We start from the raw sequence: 15,722 nt of genomic DNA, 5'->3' as shown, positions 1-15,722 counted from the left end.
ATTGTGTCTCATGAAAATTCATAATGCTGAAGCCTTAACCCCTAATGTGATGATATTTGGAGGTGGGGCCTCTGGGAGGTAATTAGGCTTAAATGAGGTCTTGAGAGTTTGTTTGGAGAGGTTTGACAGAAAACGGCAAAATTCTGTAAAGCAATTATCCTTCAATAAAAAATAAATTAATTTTTTAAAAAATGAGGTCTTGAGGGTGGAGGAATTAATGCCCTTCAAAGAAGAGACAACAGAAAGCTTGCTCTCTCTTCACTGTATGAGGACATAGTGAGGAGGCAGCCATTTGCAAGCCAGGAAGAGAGCTCTCACCAGAACCCAGCCATCTTGATCTCAGACTCCCAGCCTACAGAACTGTGAGAAATAAATTCCTATTGTTTAATAATGTCAACCCGTTAATTACATTTTGTTATGGCAACCCAAGCTGACTAAGACATCCTCCTAGGTTTTCCCAAGGGTCACAACCCCAAGTAATTAATGGTGAATTAATTTAGTGTATACTGTCTATTCCCAGTTCTCCCAACTATTCCACTTCTCAAGAAGCTCAGGAAAAGTTCCAAATTGCATTAAAATCACTTCTCCCAGATCCCCTTGTTTGTCTTCCTGCAAGCTATGTTCACGTGAACAATTTAAGACATTTCCATTCTTAAGTGCTTTATTCCCAAAATTGTACATTAGCTTGCAAAGTCCTCTTCATCTCTATTCTAAGTCTCTATTTCTCCTATGAAGAAGTTGTGGAGTAGAATAAGGCTGCAGTTCTGTGCTGCAGATGGAATAAAGCATAAGAAAGGATTTAAAAAGGAAAGAATGGCAAGGCAAGAATGGGAGGAAGTGGTTTATGGGCAGGGGAGGGAGAATTGATAAAGAGCAGATGTCTCTTACCACAGGTTTGGAGTGTACAGCAAATGATTAAGAATGACAATGGCTAATGTAATGCCCTTTTATCACTTCTAGAGATCTGACACAATTTGTAGGGAAAATTATTCTCCCCAGACCTTGATTGATTTAGAAAGTATCCACTTGAAGGATCCAACAGTAATAAACCATAGTTGGTATTTATCTCCCAGGGCTGTTGGGGAAATTAAATGAAATAATATATATAGAGGGTTTAACAAGGCTTATAATAATTACTCCATAAATGGGAGCGATTGTTGCAGTTGTTGTTGCTGGTGGTGCTGTTTAAATTAAGATAACTTAATTTAACATGGTTACTGTGTTCCTGGCAATGTTAGATTTCTCTGAGTCAGTTCTCTGGTGACATCAATTGTGGTAGTGAGGGGAGACAAGTGAGTTGATAGCAGTCCTGGAAAACAACCTGACAGTAAATCAAGAAATAGATGAAATGTACCATCCATCCTGCTACACGAGCTTGAGAGTCATCAGTGACATCTCTCTCTCTCCCCATCCCCTCTCATACATGCACCACACACACACACACACTCAATCTACCATCAAGCTCTATTTCTCCTCTTAAGTAGCTCTTGACTGGCTACCTAATTGCTCTCCCACCTTCTCTTATCCCTCCCTCATAGTCTATTCTTCACAAAAAGGTCAGTGTAATCTTCTTAGCATGTAAATCGTAACATCCCACTGACCATAAAAATTTGAACATACACATTTACCTCCACTCCTTTGGCAAACTCAAAGACAGTAATTAGGGAAGAAATGATGATAACAATATATATATTTTTTTGAGCTAGAAAATAGAAATACAAGAAAAACTGCCTTTGCATACCGGAGGAAATTGAATCCAAAACTGGCAGTGGGGGAAGTTGGTAAGTTCACAACTCGAAACAAAGAACCTCCAAAGGCTTAGCAATCAGTGGTATCAGTACTTCTATAAGTGAAGGTGAATGGGAGGTTTAAAAGAAGAGTATTACTTGAAACTTTTATTAAGCAGTTAGATCACAAGATCCCCTAAAAAACTTCACAGTTAGGTGATTGTCTCTGCCCTCCTCCCTACCAGAAGATGTGAAGTTTATTCTCTAGAGAGAGTAAAACATAAGTTCTCTGGACTGGGGAAGCATTGAGCATAGCTGAGGCAGAGGTATTATATGGAAAACTTAAAAATTTCACATTTTGATGGTTGAGACCCCTAGTCCCTTATCTCACTTGGTTCTCAGAATGTTGGCAGTCAGCTGTTAGGCAGAGTATTGGAATATTCTCCTTTAAGAATATGAGAAATCTAAGAAAAGACTTAAACACGCTGGCATATGTGGTTGTCCAATGAAATGACCCAACCAGATCATCTTGCAGTGAAGCTTCTCATGGTAGATAGACCCTAAGGTGATTGTCAATGAGTCCCACCTCCTGATATTCATGCCTGTGTATAATTTTCTTTTCTTAAATGCTGTTGAACCTGTGACTTGCTTCTAACCAATGGAATATGGCAAAGGTGATTCATTCCCATCTTTAAGTTATGATATATAAGGTTCTGCTTAGCAGATTGGAGCCAGAGTCTCTTCTTCTGAACTAAATGAAATCAGAAGTCATGTTGGGTAATTCCACATGGCAAAGAACTCCACATGGCAAAGAACTGCCAGCAGCCTTAAGGAACTGTGGGTGGCTTCCAGGACCTAAGGACGACCTTCAGCCAATAGCTAGCAATAAGCCAGAGTCCTCAAGTATATGATCACAAGGAAATAAATTCTGCCAAAAAACTGAATGAGTCTGAAAGCAAATTCTTCCCCAAATTTTTAGATGAGAATGCATCTTGACCCACACCTTGATTCACCCTGTGAGACCTTGAACAAAAGACCCAGCTATGCTCTACCCCTCTGGATGCATAGAAACTGTGAGATAATCAATGTGTCATTTTAAGCCACAAAGTTTGTGGTAATTTGTTATACAGCAATAGAAAATTTGTGTACTGAGATAGTCTACAAGTCTCAATAAGCACCCTGATCTTCTAATCACAATTTTTAGGAACTTATTCATAAATATGAGCAGGAAGCTAAGGATGATGAGGTATCTGAGAAAAGTCTCTGATATCAAGGTAGAGATCTAAACCAACAAATAAATCAAAAACTTAAAAGAAATAGGGAGAGAAAGAAAATATTATCCTCAAAGAAATTCCAGAAGCTGATGCCTCCACCAACCAAGAACAGGATGATACATAAGGGCGGGGGGAGAGAACACTCAGAAAACAAATTAGTCTTAAAAATTCCTGCTTTTGAATTTCTTATTAGAAATTGTCATAAAATAAGGAATCTGTCTGGTCTCTATCCCAGGATCCTGGGATGGAGCTTCTAAACTCTTGGAATTTCTTGAGTGATAAGATTGTCTTTGTTATTCATGGTAGGCCTCTGGGACTGTGCCGAAATTTATGCTAATTAGGTAACTGATGGGATGACTGTAGATAGTTTCAGGATGGGAGCCGGCCATGCTGGAATGACCAACCATGTGACTAGAGAGGCAGGGCTTTGAGCCAATTATATAAGTCCAACTTGATATCTGGGGAGGGAATGGAGAGCTGGAGATTGAGTTCATAATTCAACCAAACATATCTACATAATGAAACCACTAAAAACTCTGGACAGGAAAGCTCAGGTGAGCTTCCTGATTGATTGAATACATCAAAATGCCAGGAAAGCAATGCATCCTGATCCCATGGACTCATGGGAGGAAGGGTATGGAAGCTTCATTTTGGGGACTCCCCCCTCCCCCACCCAGACTTCATCCTATGAATCTCTTCATTTGACTAGTCCTGATTTGCATCCTTTATAATAAAAATGTAATTGCAAGCATAGCACTTTCCTGAGTTATGTGAGTTGTTCTAGGGAATTACCAAATCTGAGGGGATACTGGGAACCCCTAAGTTTGTAATCAGTTGGTCAGAAATGTGAGTCACATGGAGACCCCTGAATTTTGGCTGGTGTATCAAAGGAGGGTGATCTTATTGGAAACTGTGCACCTAACCAGTGAAGTCTGTGCTAACTCTGGGTAGCCAGTGTCAGTATTGCAGAAGGTTTGGAAGATAAAACTGAGGAAATCTTTCAGAAGTAAAACAGACATAGAGATAAAAAGAGATAGAAAATAAAATATAAGCAAATTACAAGATCAGTGCAGGAAGCTCAATATAAGAATAACATGACTTCCAAAAAATAAGTCAGAAAAATTGGAGAGAAAAAATATGAAATAAATAAAGAAAATTTATCATAATTTAAAGGACAGTTTTAAATTTTAAAGGGCCCAAAAAATGCCCACCACAATGGAAGAAAATAGATAAGCACTACTAGGACTGTGAAGAAAGCTGAGCACGGAAGAATTGATGCTTTTCAACTGTGGTGTCGGAGAAGACTCTTGAGAGTCCCTTGGACTGCAAGGAGATCCAACCAGTCCATTCTGAAGGCGATCAGCCCTGGGATTTCTTTGGAAGGAATGACGCTAAAGCTGAAACTCCAGTACTTTGGCCACCTGATGTGAAGAGTTGACTCATTGGAAAAGACTCTGATGCTGGGAGGTATTGGGGGCAGGAGGAGAAGGGGACGGCAGAGGATGAGATGGCTGGATGGCATCACTGACTCGATGCATGTGAGTGAATTCCAGGAGTTGGTGATGGACAGGGAGGCCTGGTGTGCTGGGATTCATGGGGTCGCAAAGAGTTGAACAGGACTGAACGACTGAACTGAACTGAACTGAGGGTATTTCAGTGTGATATTGCATATTAAAGGCAAAACAAAAAACCTAACAACTTCCAGAGAAGAAAAAAATTGAAGGTCACTTATAAGATACCCCAGGTAGCTCAATGATAAAGAATCTGTCTGCCAATGCAAGAGCCGCAGTATCCATGGGTTCAATCCCTTGGTCGGGAAGATCCCGTGGAGTAGGAAATGGCAACCCACTCCAGTATTCTTGCCTGGAGAATCCCATGGACAGGGAGCCTGGCAGGCTATAGTCCATGGAGTTGCAAAGAGTTAGACACGACTGAGCACGGATGCACCTTGTAAGATATAAGAATGGCTTTAGGTTTCTTAAAAGTTAGGAACTAGAACACCATGAGGCAATGTCTTCAAAATTATTTAGGGATATCATGGGATGAGAGCAGTACCACAAATCTACAGTGCAAACAGGCCATACTGGAGAAATTCAAAAGAATGTCTTCCGAAGTTGAAATTGATAGAAGAGTCAATGTTCTCAATGCTTTCAATCTTCACATATTTGGAGAATATTTAGTTAATTGGGGAACAGGTTACAGATGAAGTAATGTTGAGTATATAGAAAATTAAGAAATTGAATAAACAAGATAATTATCAGGTCCATTAAAAACAAACAGATGTGCAAGAAAGCAAAGGTAATCACAGCATGCTATATAACTTTACTGTGAATAGAATTTCCCTAGTAATAATAACATAAACACTGAATATGGATGTAATTAAATTATGACATAATTATACCAGGAAATTGGTGAAATGGGAAGTTTATGTTTGTGTGTACATGACGGCTGATGGTGATGATGAGCTAACCTCCCCTTTTCCATAGAATACTTTAATCTGAAAATTATGCATTAGCTTTATAAGCATGCTATTTGACTAAAGGGGTTGAAAGTAGTTGCCTTTGGGAGGTAGATAACAGGAGTGGGCTTCTCTGATCGCTCAGACAGTAAAAATCTGCCTTCAATGTGGGAGACCTGGGTTGGAAAGATCTCCTGGAGGAGGGCATGGCAACCCACTCCAGTATTCTTGCCTGGAGAATCCCTGTGGACAGAGGAGCCTGGCGGGCTGCAGTCCACGAAGTCCCAAAGAGTAAGCACAGCACAGCACAGCACATAATAGGAGCAGGGGACACTGACAGCTGTGACAAATGATTTTCTCTCTTTAAACTGCATATAAAGTAAAAATTTTAGAAAATAAAAACTACTTTTAAAAGAAAATTCAAGTCGTATCATGTCACCAAATTGTTTAAAACTCTTAGTAGTTTACTATTGCAATTAGAATAAAATTCTAACTCTTTCCCATGATGTATAGGGCTCTGAATCATGTCTAACTATCTTACTTCAAGCATGCTCTCTTCCAAGAAGCTTTCTCTGATTCATTCACAGGATCAGTGACATTTTGTGCTAGAACAGACTTTAAAGCTAGCTGATCAAGTTCAACTATCTTACTTTATCTCATACCATTCCCCGCATCACCAGTATCTAGGCCCCAGCCCCTCTGGTCTACTTTCTCTTCTTCAAACACAACAAGCTTGTTTCCAACTCAGCGCCTTTGTGGTCCCTATTCCCTCTGCCAGAAATCACTGTCGCCAGATCTTTGCATGGCTGAATCCTTCTTTTCATTCAGGATTCAGCTGAAAGTTGCCCCTTTAGAGATGCCTTCCACAATCAGACAAACTCCAATTGAGGAACAGTCTGAAAGTCAGCTGACCTGGGCTCTTCAAAAATGTCAGTGTCATGAGAGAAAAATTAAAGCTGGGACTAGTCTACATTAAAGGAGACTAAAGAGACAAGAACAGTTACATGCAATTTATGATTTGACTCTTTATTTCTGTTTTTATAAAGCTATACTGAGCATTATTGGGACAACTGGAGAAATTTTAATATATAGTGTTTAAATAATAGATAATAGTGTTATTGTTAAAATTCCTAAATATGGTAATTATATATTACCATGTATATATTAAATATGTTAAGTACATATATAAATTAAATATGGTATATATTACATATATATTATATATAACATATATATATTAAATATGGTAAGTATATATGCAAGAATGCTTTTGTTCTCATGAGATATATGCTAAAATGCTTATGAGTGGAGTTCATGATGTCTGCAATTAATTTCCAAATGATTTAAAGCAGAGAGGGAGAGAGAAAGTTTATAGTTTATAGATATCAAGTAACTGTGGCAAAATGTTAACAACTGGTGAATATTAATGAAGAATATATGTGTTCACTATTTTATTCATGCAACTTTTCTGTAGAATTGAAAACTTGCCAAATCAAAAGTTGGAGGAAAAAAATCTTGAACTTTACTTAGTAGGTTTGTTGATAGTGTATTTGTGAAGTAATTCCAAACTACCTTGCATATGTAATAGGATTAGGCAAATGAGTAAAAATATTGACCAAAGGAGCCCTCTAGTCACTTTTTATCGCGTTATCCTGTTTTGTTTTCATCATTACATTTATCATCTCTACAGCATTCATTTTATTTGTGCATTTGCTTAATGCATAAAGCCCCTACCCAATAAATGTTATTTAAGCAGAGATGGTGTCTGTCAAATTTACTTTTGAATTCTCAGCATTCAAACAAGTGCCTACCTAGCACATTGATATTTGTCTTGTTTATTCAATTTCTTAATTTTCTATATACTCAACATTACTTCATCTGTAACCTGTTCCCCAATTAACTAAATATTCTCCAAATATGTGAAGATTGAAAGCATTGAGAACATTGACTCTTCTATCAATTTCAACTTCGGAAGACATTCTTTTGAATTTCTCCAGTATGGCCCGTTTGCACTGTAGATTTGTGGCACTGCTCTCATCCCATGATATCCCTAAATAATTTTGAAGACATTGCTTCATGGTGTTCTAGTTCCTAACTTTTAAGAAACCTAAAGCCATTCTTAGATCTTACAATGTGCATCCGTGCTCAGTCGTGTCTAACTCTTTGCAACTCCATGGACTGTAGCCTGCCAGGGTCCCTGGCAGCCCCCCAAAACCCTTGGGTAGAAATAATGGAAAAGGAGAACTGCAATTTTGCCCCTACGACCAAGGTAAGGCTCTGACGCACAGTTGCGAAAGGGTCTTGTTATTTCAGAGACCTGTGAAGTTGAGATAGGAAAAAGAGAGAAACTCAGCCTCATTCTGGCATGTGGACTGTGCTTAAAGGTAATAACCACTACCTGAAATGGCAGTGACCCCAAAGGTTACAACTACAGGATAGGGACTTAAAACTAAAATGTGAATGATGATGGAGAGGTCCTGGAAATGACTTTTAATGCTTTAATCTCCATCTAAGACACCTGAGTTATGTGACACCTTGTCCTTGCAAGTCACTTCAATTGTGTAAAGACTTCCTGAAATTCCCTCTTCCCACAGAGCTGATGAATGGTGCATTTCCAGCTAACTTTCAGTAATGGAAGAGAACTACAGGGAAGAGAAAATGAGGCCCCTAAGAACACAGTTGGTAATTCTTTGGAAGAAAGGAAATCTCCCTTACTTCTCAACTCTTTTCATCACAGCAGTTTTGCCTATCAATGTCTTTTTTTTTTTTTTTGTGAGACCTTAGTTCCCTTGCCTGGAGAATTCCATGGACTGAGAAGACTGGTGGGCTACAGTCCATGGGGTCATGAAGAGTCGCACACGACTGAACAACTAACACGTTTTTTAGTTTCACGAACAAGGATTGAATCCGGGGCCATGGCAGTGAAAGCGCTGTGTCCTAACCACTGGACTGTAAGGGATCTCCCCAGCCTCTCTTTTTCTTAATCTCCTTTCCCTACCTGTTTCTCACTCTTCCATCATTCCTCCCCACCAGGTTGGTGCCAGAAAGAAGTGCTTGTGGAGAGTGGTGGGATAATAAAGTAATTACGTGCACGGATAATCCTTACTAAAACAATCTCTATTTTTTTCATTTTTGGATAAAGACACAAACATGCACACTCAAATACAGAGAATGACTAATGCAGTTGTCTGCTTGCCTCCATTATTGACGTCATACCATGAGGGTTCTAAGACAGAGTCTTTTCTAGTCATTCCAAACACTATTACCTCAGGAATGCTATCAGCTCTTTGCTTTCCCTCATCCTACCCTCCCACACACCTGTGATCTGTCACACTACTGCTTTCTCTATGGCATTAGAGCAATCTGTTTTCTCTTATTACTCCTAGCTCAGTTTAGATCCTTGGCAGTTCTTGACTGGATGGCTGTTGCTCATCAGCTTTTCCCCATGTTAAAGCCATAGTAAGTCAAAGATACTACAAAGATCCACTTTTCTTATCCTCCTTCAGATTGTCCTCAATCTCTTAAACTGCTTTCAGGTCCACAACCATCCCACTCCTGCCTCCTTAAGACTTTTCTCTCATCTCCTCTAGTCTGTTGGTCATTCCTTATTGGTTAGAATTTCAAATTAGGAACTCCATTATGATGTTGAGCCCACTGAAGTCAAATGACCCCATTATGGACTGAATCCAAATGTATAGGCAAGTGGTTAAGCAGGTTGGGCCAGAAGCCTTGGCAGTAAATACACAAAACTAGAGGCTGCAACAAAAATAAAGAATCATAATTTCACAAGTGACCTGAAATTAACTGGATACCAACTCAAAGGGAGCAAAGTAGATTTTGTACATGCTTCCAAAACTAAATGCACTGTCAAGGATAATTTTTCTCACTAGTTAGTTTTATCATTTTGCCATGTCACCCCTACTCAAACAATATTCATTGACTCCCAATTACCTTTACAATAAAATTTTCAAATCCTTCAGTCTGGCATTCAGTGTCTTTTACAACCTGCCTTCTTCCTACCACTTACACTTACTCTGCTCTAAATTCATCTTTCATCAGTCCTTGGTAGGGTCCCCCTACCTCAACCAATGACATATTACCACCAGGTTTCAATCCCTGCTCCTCTCCCTTCAGCTTCCTTCTTATTGATTCATATTAACTGCATCATTCAAGATCCACTTCAAGTATGCTCTCTTCCAAGAAGCTTTCTCTGATTCATTTACAGGATTAGTGATATTTTGTGCTAGAACAGACTTTAAAGCTAGCTGATCAAGTTCAACTTTATCCCTTCACCCCCTTTTTTCAGATGAGAAAACTTTAGGCCCAAAGATAGTAAATGATTTGTATAAGGTCATGCTGTAAGTTTCGCGGTAGCAACTTAATCTGAAGCCAGAGTTCCTGACTCCCTTTGCAGTTTCCTTTCCACACTGTCACACTTTGTTCCACTGCTACACCCCATGTGCACAAAGTGTGAAGTCATAATCATAAACTGACATCTGTGCTTGGATTTCTTTTCACCTGTATTTGTCCTGTTTCAATCACCAAGTTCTAAAAATTCCTGAGGGAAAGGACATTGTCTAATATTTCTGCTCCATCTTCTCCTTCCCCATCGCGGCTAAAAGGGCTGTATATACCTCGGACTGGCAGTAAATGCCAGTTAAATCTTAACTGTGGAATGCTTCACTCAAGAAAATAAAAAACAGAACCAATAAAACAAGTACACACTGGGTGAATTATTATATTACATACATATTCAAAAAGATTCCTCTAAGCAGGGGCCTCCTATAGTGAGGTTGGCTACAGATCATTAACTACCATCGAGAGAAAGAGTGAGAGCTGAGAAACCTAAAGGTAAAAATGTAAGAATCACTGCTCCTCTTACAGGCTCAAGAAATAGAAGGGCATTAAAGCAGGGTTCCTGCTTTGTGATGGAGAGGATTCATGCAGCCCCTGTCTCACAAACCCCAACTCAGCACTACACTCTGGGAGTTGAGTGACACAAGTTCTAAATGTCTGTTCCACCACTAATTATCTCTGTGACCTAAGACATATCATTTAATCTCAATGGACTTGTGTTTTCTCATCTGTAAAAGGTTAGAGGGATGTGGAATGGAAGTCCAGACTTGCTTTGCCTCACACATTTGCTGTGAGGCTCAAGTGAGATAATACATGTGAATGTACTTTAGAAAGCAAAGGCTCTATATGAATACAAGATATTAACTCTTAAACCCCCAATCTTGGATCAATTAAATCCTATGGGACTAGAGCAAGTGAAAGATAATGGGTTTGCATGTTAATCCCATTGAAATTAATTGTCTGAATCCTCTACCTTCCTCAGTAAACACTGTTCTTCATCCCATCTCTTTATTTTATTTAGTAGAGTATTCTAAAGGTTGTTATTTTGGCTTTTCACATTGCCAAGGTGGCAGAAGTGGGGGAGACTGGCAGCTAAGACTCAGTAAAGGCACCTATTTCATCCCCAAATTGCTCTAAAAGGGAAGGTTTAGGAAAATTGAAGCTATGGGTCAAGGGAAAAAGGGGCTTCCACTTAGCTCAGCAGTGTCACACTCTCACTCAATAGTGAAAAGAAAATGAAAAAAAGGAGTAATAAGAGCTTTAATTTGGCCACATTTCTTGGGTTTTCTCTACTTTGCCTCTCCAGAATTTCTAACAAGCCTGGAATCAAGGATCTCTGTTTTGACTTGGATTTACTTTATTTTGTGTGGAAGTGGGATAAATGCTAGGGGTGGGGGTGAGGTAGCATATTGCATACCCAAAGGTATGAGCCCACCATACTGATAAATCCTTCATCCTGCCCAATTGGGTAACATATATAACATGCCAAAAAGTCCCAGCTGAGGGACCATGTCTGCCCTGGGACACACAGAATCATGTCCACTCAAGCCTCTGTGGAGATGGTCGTCATTCTTACTCTTATGTAGCTCTTGGCCCTTTTGTCAGTATTGTTGAATTAGAAAAGAGCCTCTTAGGAGATCATCAATCATCTGGAATATCAAATACTTTTTAGAAGCAATTCAGAGGAGAAAGACATCCTAACTGGTAAGCTGCACATCCATTTAGCAGACATTTCCTGAATCCTTACTATGGCCTCAGCACTGGGTTACGTTTTAAAGAAAATACACAAGCATCCAAGTAAAACTTTCTCTCTAGGAGACCAGTAGACTATGGGGGAGAGGAAGGTATAGATAAGATACAGCAGAAGTGTCTCCCTAACTCAAGCACCAATCAATCCATTCTAACCACCCTCCCCTTCTCTCCCCCGCCCCACTCCGCTGCAAACCGTGGTCCCATGCAAAGCACTGCATTCAACACTGAGCTGATGAGGGAATAAAAAGCAAAACAAAACACTGCTGACACATAAGGCAATAAGGCAGCTTCTGATGTGCTGAGAACTTTCTATTAAATTAATCATAATACAATCTAGCCAATATATCTCTAGTAACACACCCTAATGGAGCAAAAGTCACCCACAAACAACTATTTTAACATTCACCCTCAAACTAACCTTGCAGCGAGACTTTACATCATACATTTTGGACTCCTTGTGATTAAATATAGAAGAATAGACAAGAGTATCAATTAACATATATAAAGCAATAGCTCCAAGTTTTCCTCTGGTGGTGCCCTGCTTGATGACACCTGGTCTATGCCAAACTGCACCCCATCACTCTCTAACCCAAGAGGTCATTCTACTCAATGACTCCTCTGCCTTCAGCTCTTCTAATATGCCAGGGCCTAGTGAAAATAAGATTTAAATGTGAGATAATGGCCCTTTCTAAGGTTAGAGATTTCACCAAAGCCTAAAAGCCCAAGAAGTGAGCTCCAAGCATAGGCTTACTGGCTGGTCAGGTCTGGCATCTGTATGTTCAGTCCTGAACCCTTAGGGGTAAAAGCAGCTTGGCTGCTTGAGTAAGGGATAGGAAAGAGGAAGAAAACCCCAAGGAGGATGAAGAGGATGAACCGTCTGTGTGGATTTACTGGAAGGAGTTCTGCCATCAGTGAAGAACTTGATAGAAAAGGTTCACCTCCCCTGGACTTCTCCAGCCCCAGAGGTTAGAGATGGTCCCTGTGGTAGCTTAGTAGCTGTCAAGCAGTGTAACCCTTCTCCAGAAGAGTGGGTTGAGGCTGGGATGCTGCAGTGAGGATCTGGGAAATGCAGCTCTCATCAGAGATTCTGGTCTTTGGACGGGGATAGGGGAGACTGTCTTCTGAGGTGTTAATAATAATAATAAAGCAAATATTATTAATATTTAGTGCTGGGATGTGGTGTGGGAAACAGAAAAATGTTGCAGATTCTAGAAAATTCCGGGTGGGTCACTGTCAGTTAGCAAAAGAAGAGGGATTAGTGGAGGATATGGTCTGGGAGGAAACGGGGAAAGGAGGGGCTGCAAAAGAAGGGCTGCCATCCACAACAGCAGCATTATGTGTGTCAGAGATTAATTCAATTGTCATATTTCAAATTAGGTTTATAGGTGCTCCTTCCCCCACTCCCACAGAGCAGTGACTTAACGAGCTGTCATCTCAATTTTTAATTGCAATTTTTCAGTATATTAGCATCTAAAGTCTAGCTCTGACTGAGGTGATAGTTTGTATGTACGTGAACATGTACATGACTAACAATCGAGAGAGCTTCTAAAGTCTCCAGATGCGGTGGGAAGGGTGATGCGGCAGGCACCGGCCGCTCTTTTTTGCAAGAGTATGCTTCGGAGGTATCAGGAGGTGAAAAAGGTGTGAGTGTTGCAGTGAATTTCCTCAGCCCAAGATGCACACACACACATTAACAAGTTCAGTAAAAAGTCCTCCTGAAACCTGACAAGTCCAGCTAAAAGCAAAAGGCAGTCTCCTACCGTAAAGGCGAGCCAGACAGACGCCCGGCGGATCGCTGCGGATACCCGGGCAGCCTCAGCTCAGGAGAGCACAACCAAGCCGCCGCTACCCGGGCACTCTTGTCTGGTTCTTGGGCTACATCCGCGGGCTGCGGAAAGCCAGGGCTGTCGCCCAGTTTCATAACACACGTTTCCCGAAGCACTCTCAAACCCTGTACCCTACGGCAAACCTCTTGGATCTGGCAAAGGTCAGAAATGCAAAAACTGAGACAGGGGACAAATTTTACTTCAATGCAAAAGATTGACCACACACACACCCATTTTACTTCAACCCCAAAGACTGAACACATACACAGACACAGAGAGAGATACACACACCCCCAACCCCGTGCCACCTAATTTCTTTTCCCTGGTTAGAAAAAAAAGGATTACTTGCCCACAGAGGCTTGGAGATGGGGGGCAAGAGGTTGGTCCGAGGCTAGGTTCACCTGCTGCTGAGGTGAGAGAGCAGTCACAGGATGGAAGCCGACCTGAGCAGCAGCTCACAGCTGGGTGGTAAGGGGGATTGCAAAGACCCTCAAGTTCGCTTTTAGCTTTTTATTTTTTATTTTTTTCGCATTTGCGTCACTAAAGGGTTAAACACAGCGGGGCTCCAACACCCCCCTCTCAACGCCTCCCCACTCCCCCTCCCCTTTGTGTCTTCCCCCTCCCCTCCCGCGCGTCGCTAGGAGGTCATCAAGCGCTCTGTCCAGTCCGCGTTCTCAAGCCCCTCCGCTTCCCGCCCATCCGGCCCGTGGCTGCTTACGAAGAGGTGTGCGCTCACCGAGGGGCGTGTTCCAGCACTGGGAGACGCCGAGCATCCCCCGGTTAGACCTCAGAGCAGAGCCAGCCATGGAGCGGGGCGGGGGAAAGTTTGGCACCTTGAAAGGGGTTGTTGAACTCGGGTGGGCGGGGCGCCCGAGGGTACTTTAGCTCTCCGAATTCAAGGGCGCCCGCTGCCCGGACCTGAGGCGGTGTGCGGCCATGGACCGCGGAGCTGCGGCGGCCCAGGGCACTGCCCCGCCTCAGGATGGAGAGCAGCCCGCGGAATCTCCAGAGCCGCCGCCGCCGTGGCCGCCGCCGCAGCCGCTGCTCCTGCCGTCGCCACCGGCGCGGGCTCCTCGGCTGCTCCGCGCGCCTTCGCCGGAACCGGCACCGCAGTTCTGTCCAGAGCTTGCTCCAGAACCTGGTCCGGAGGCGACCCCAGAACCAGCCTCAGAACTCGACACAGAACCGATCCTAGAACCAGATAGAGAACCAGCCCCAGATCCAGACCCTGAGCCGATCCCAGTACCAGCCGTAGAACCGGCCCCCGAGCCGGCCCCAGTACCAGCCAGAGAACCAGCCACAGAGTCCTGCCCTGAGCCGGCTCAAGTGTCCCGTCTGGAGCAGAGCCCAGCACCACATTTATTGCAGTGTCCGGTGGTCGCTCCAGAGAAGGGTCTAAGGACCTCGCCAACGCCGCGAACACCAGTGCCAGTGCCACTGTCCAGTATAAAGGTAAGAAAAAGACCCCCTGGGGCGGGAGGGCTCGTAGCCAGGCGAGGCCGTATGGCTATCCTGCTTTCGGGACTCTGGGCACCCTTAGCATCCCATTTGGTTGCCACGGACTAGCAAAGATGCTCGGAAAGATGCGGGGATGTGGGAGCCCAGGGAAGAGGGAAGCGGTTGGGAGGCGGGAAGCAACATGTGGAAGTGAGAGTGGGCTGTTAGGGGTCTAGAAACGGGGGTGATAGCACCGGTTGGGAGTCAGAGCAGTGTTTCCTATGAGAAGTGACAGTGCGGTGAGCGCCTATATCTTGAAAAAGAAGAGGAAGATGACCCAGGGAGCGAAAGAGACCTAGAGAGGTGTTAGCGGCCGGTCCACGGTACCCAGGGATGGGATTGAGTGGGGGCAGTGGGATACACCTATTAGCCGCGGTCACTGCCGCAGAGGCCCAAGCTGTGGAGCCGCAGTCGTTTGCTTGACCCCCTCCCTGCCACTGGAGAGGGAGTCCTCAGCTCGGGCGCAACTGGCAGCGCTCCAGGGAAGGGCCCGGAGTCTCTGTTGCCCGCTGGGCGCTGGTAGTCGATTCGGGTGGGGATTAGGGGTTGGGCGGCGCCCACGCGCACTGCAGGGGAAGGGCAGGGTTCGCCCGAGAGGACTGGGAGAGCATGCGTGCGTCGAAGCCACCATTCCATCTGTTTGCAGGATTTCCCGTCAGGTAGGTGCAAACACAGTGTTACAGTGATGGGCCGCGTCACAAGCGGGCGACTGGCATCCCGCACTGGTGCCAGTTGAAATGGTACAGGAGTCCTGGTTTAAGGACAGGAAAATAGGAGTTGATATTTGAGAGCGTGTGAATGGGAACCCTCCTCTCTTCCAGTCTTCAGAGAC

General features: G+C 43.0%; 2 protein-coding genes across 2 annotated transcripts in view; both read left to right on the top strand.

The window, feature by feature from the left end:
* LOC133242629 (histone H2B type 1-H-like) overlaps positions 1 to 9,821 on the top strand; it is a 98,143-nt gene extending 88,322 nt beyond the window's left edge. The window contains exon 2 of the mRNA XM_061408796.1: positions 9,766 to 9,821. Coding sequence (XP_061264780.1) covers positions 9,766 to 9,821 — 56 coding nt within the window. The remainder of the gene's footprint in view (positions 1 to 9,765) is intronic.
* A 4,508-nt stretch (positions 9,822 to 14,329) lies between these two features.
* On the top strand, positions 14,330 to 14,959 carry LOC133242628 (diacylglycerol kinase kappa-like). Its single transcript, XM_061408795.1, has one exon. It carries the CDS (start codon positions 14,330 to 14,332, stop codon positions 14,957 to 14,959), a length of 630 nt encoding a protein of 209 aa, XP_061264779.1.
* Positions 14,960 to 15,722: the final 763 nt, after the last annotated feature.

Source organism: Bos javanicus, chromosome X, assembly GCF_032452875.1.
Source record: "Bos javanicus breed banteng chromosome X, ARS-OSU_banteng_1.0, whole genome shotgun sequence".
Classification (NCBI taxonomy): Eukaryota; Metazoa; Chordata; class Mammalia; order Artiodactyla; family Bovidae; genus Bos; species Bos javanicus.
Note: the sequence above shows the minus strand (reverse complement) of the source record. Positions and strands in the feature narration are given on the sequence as shown.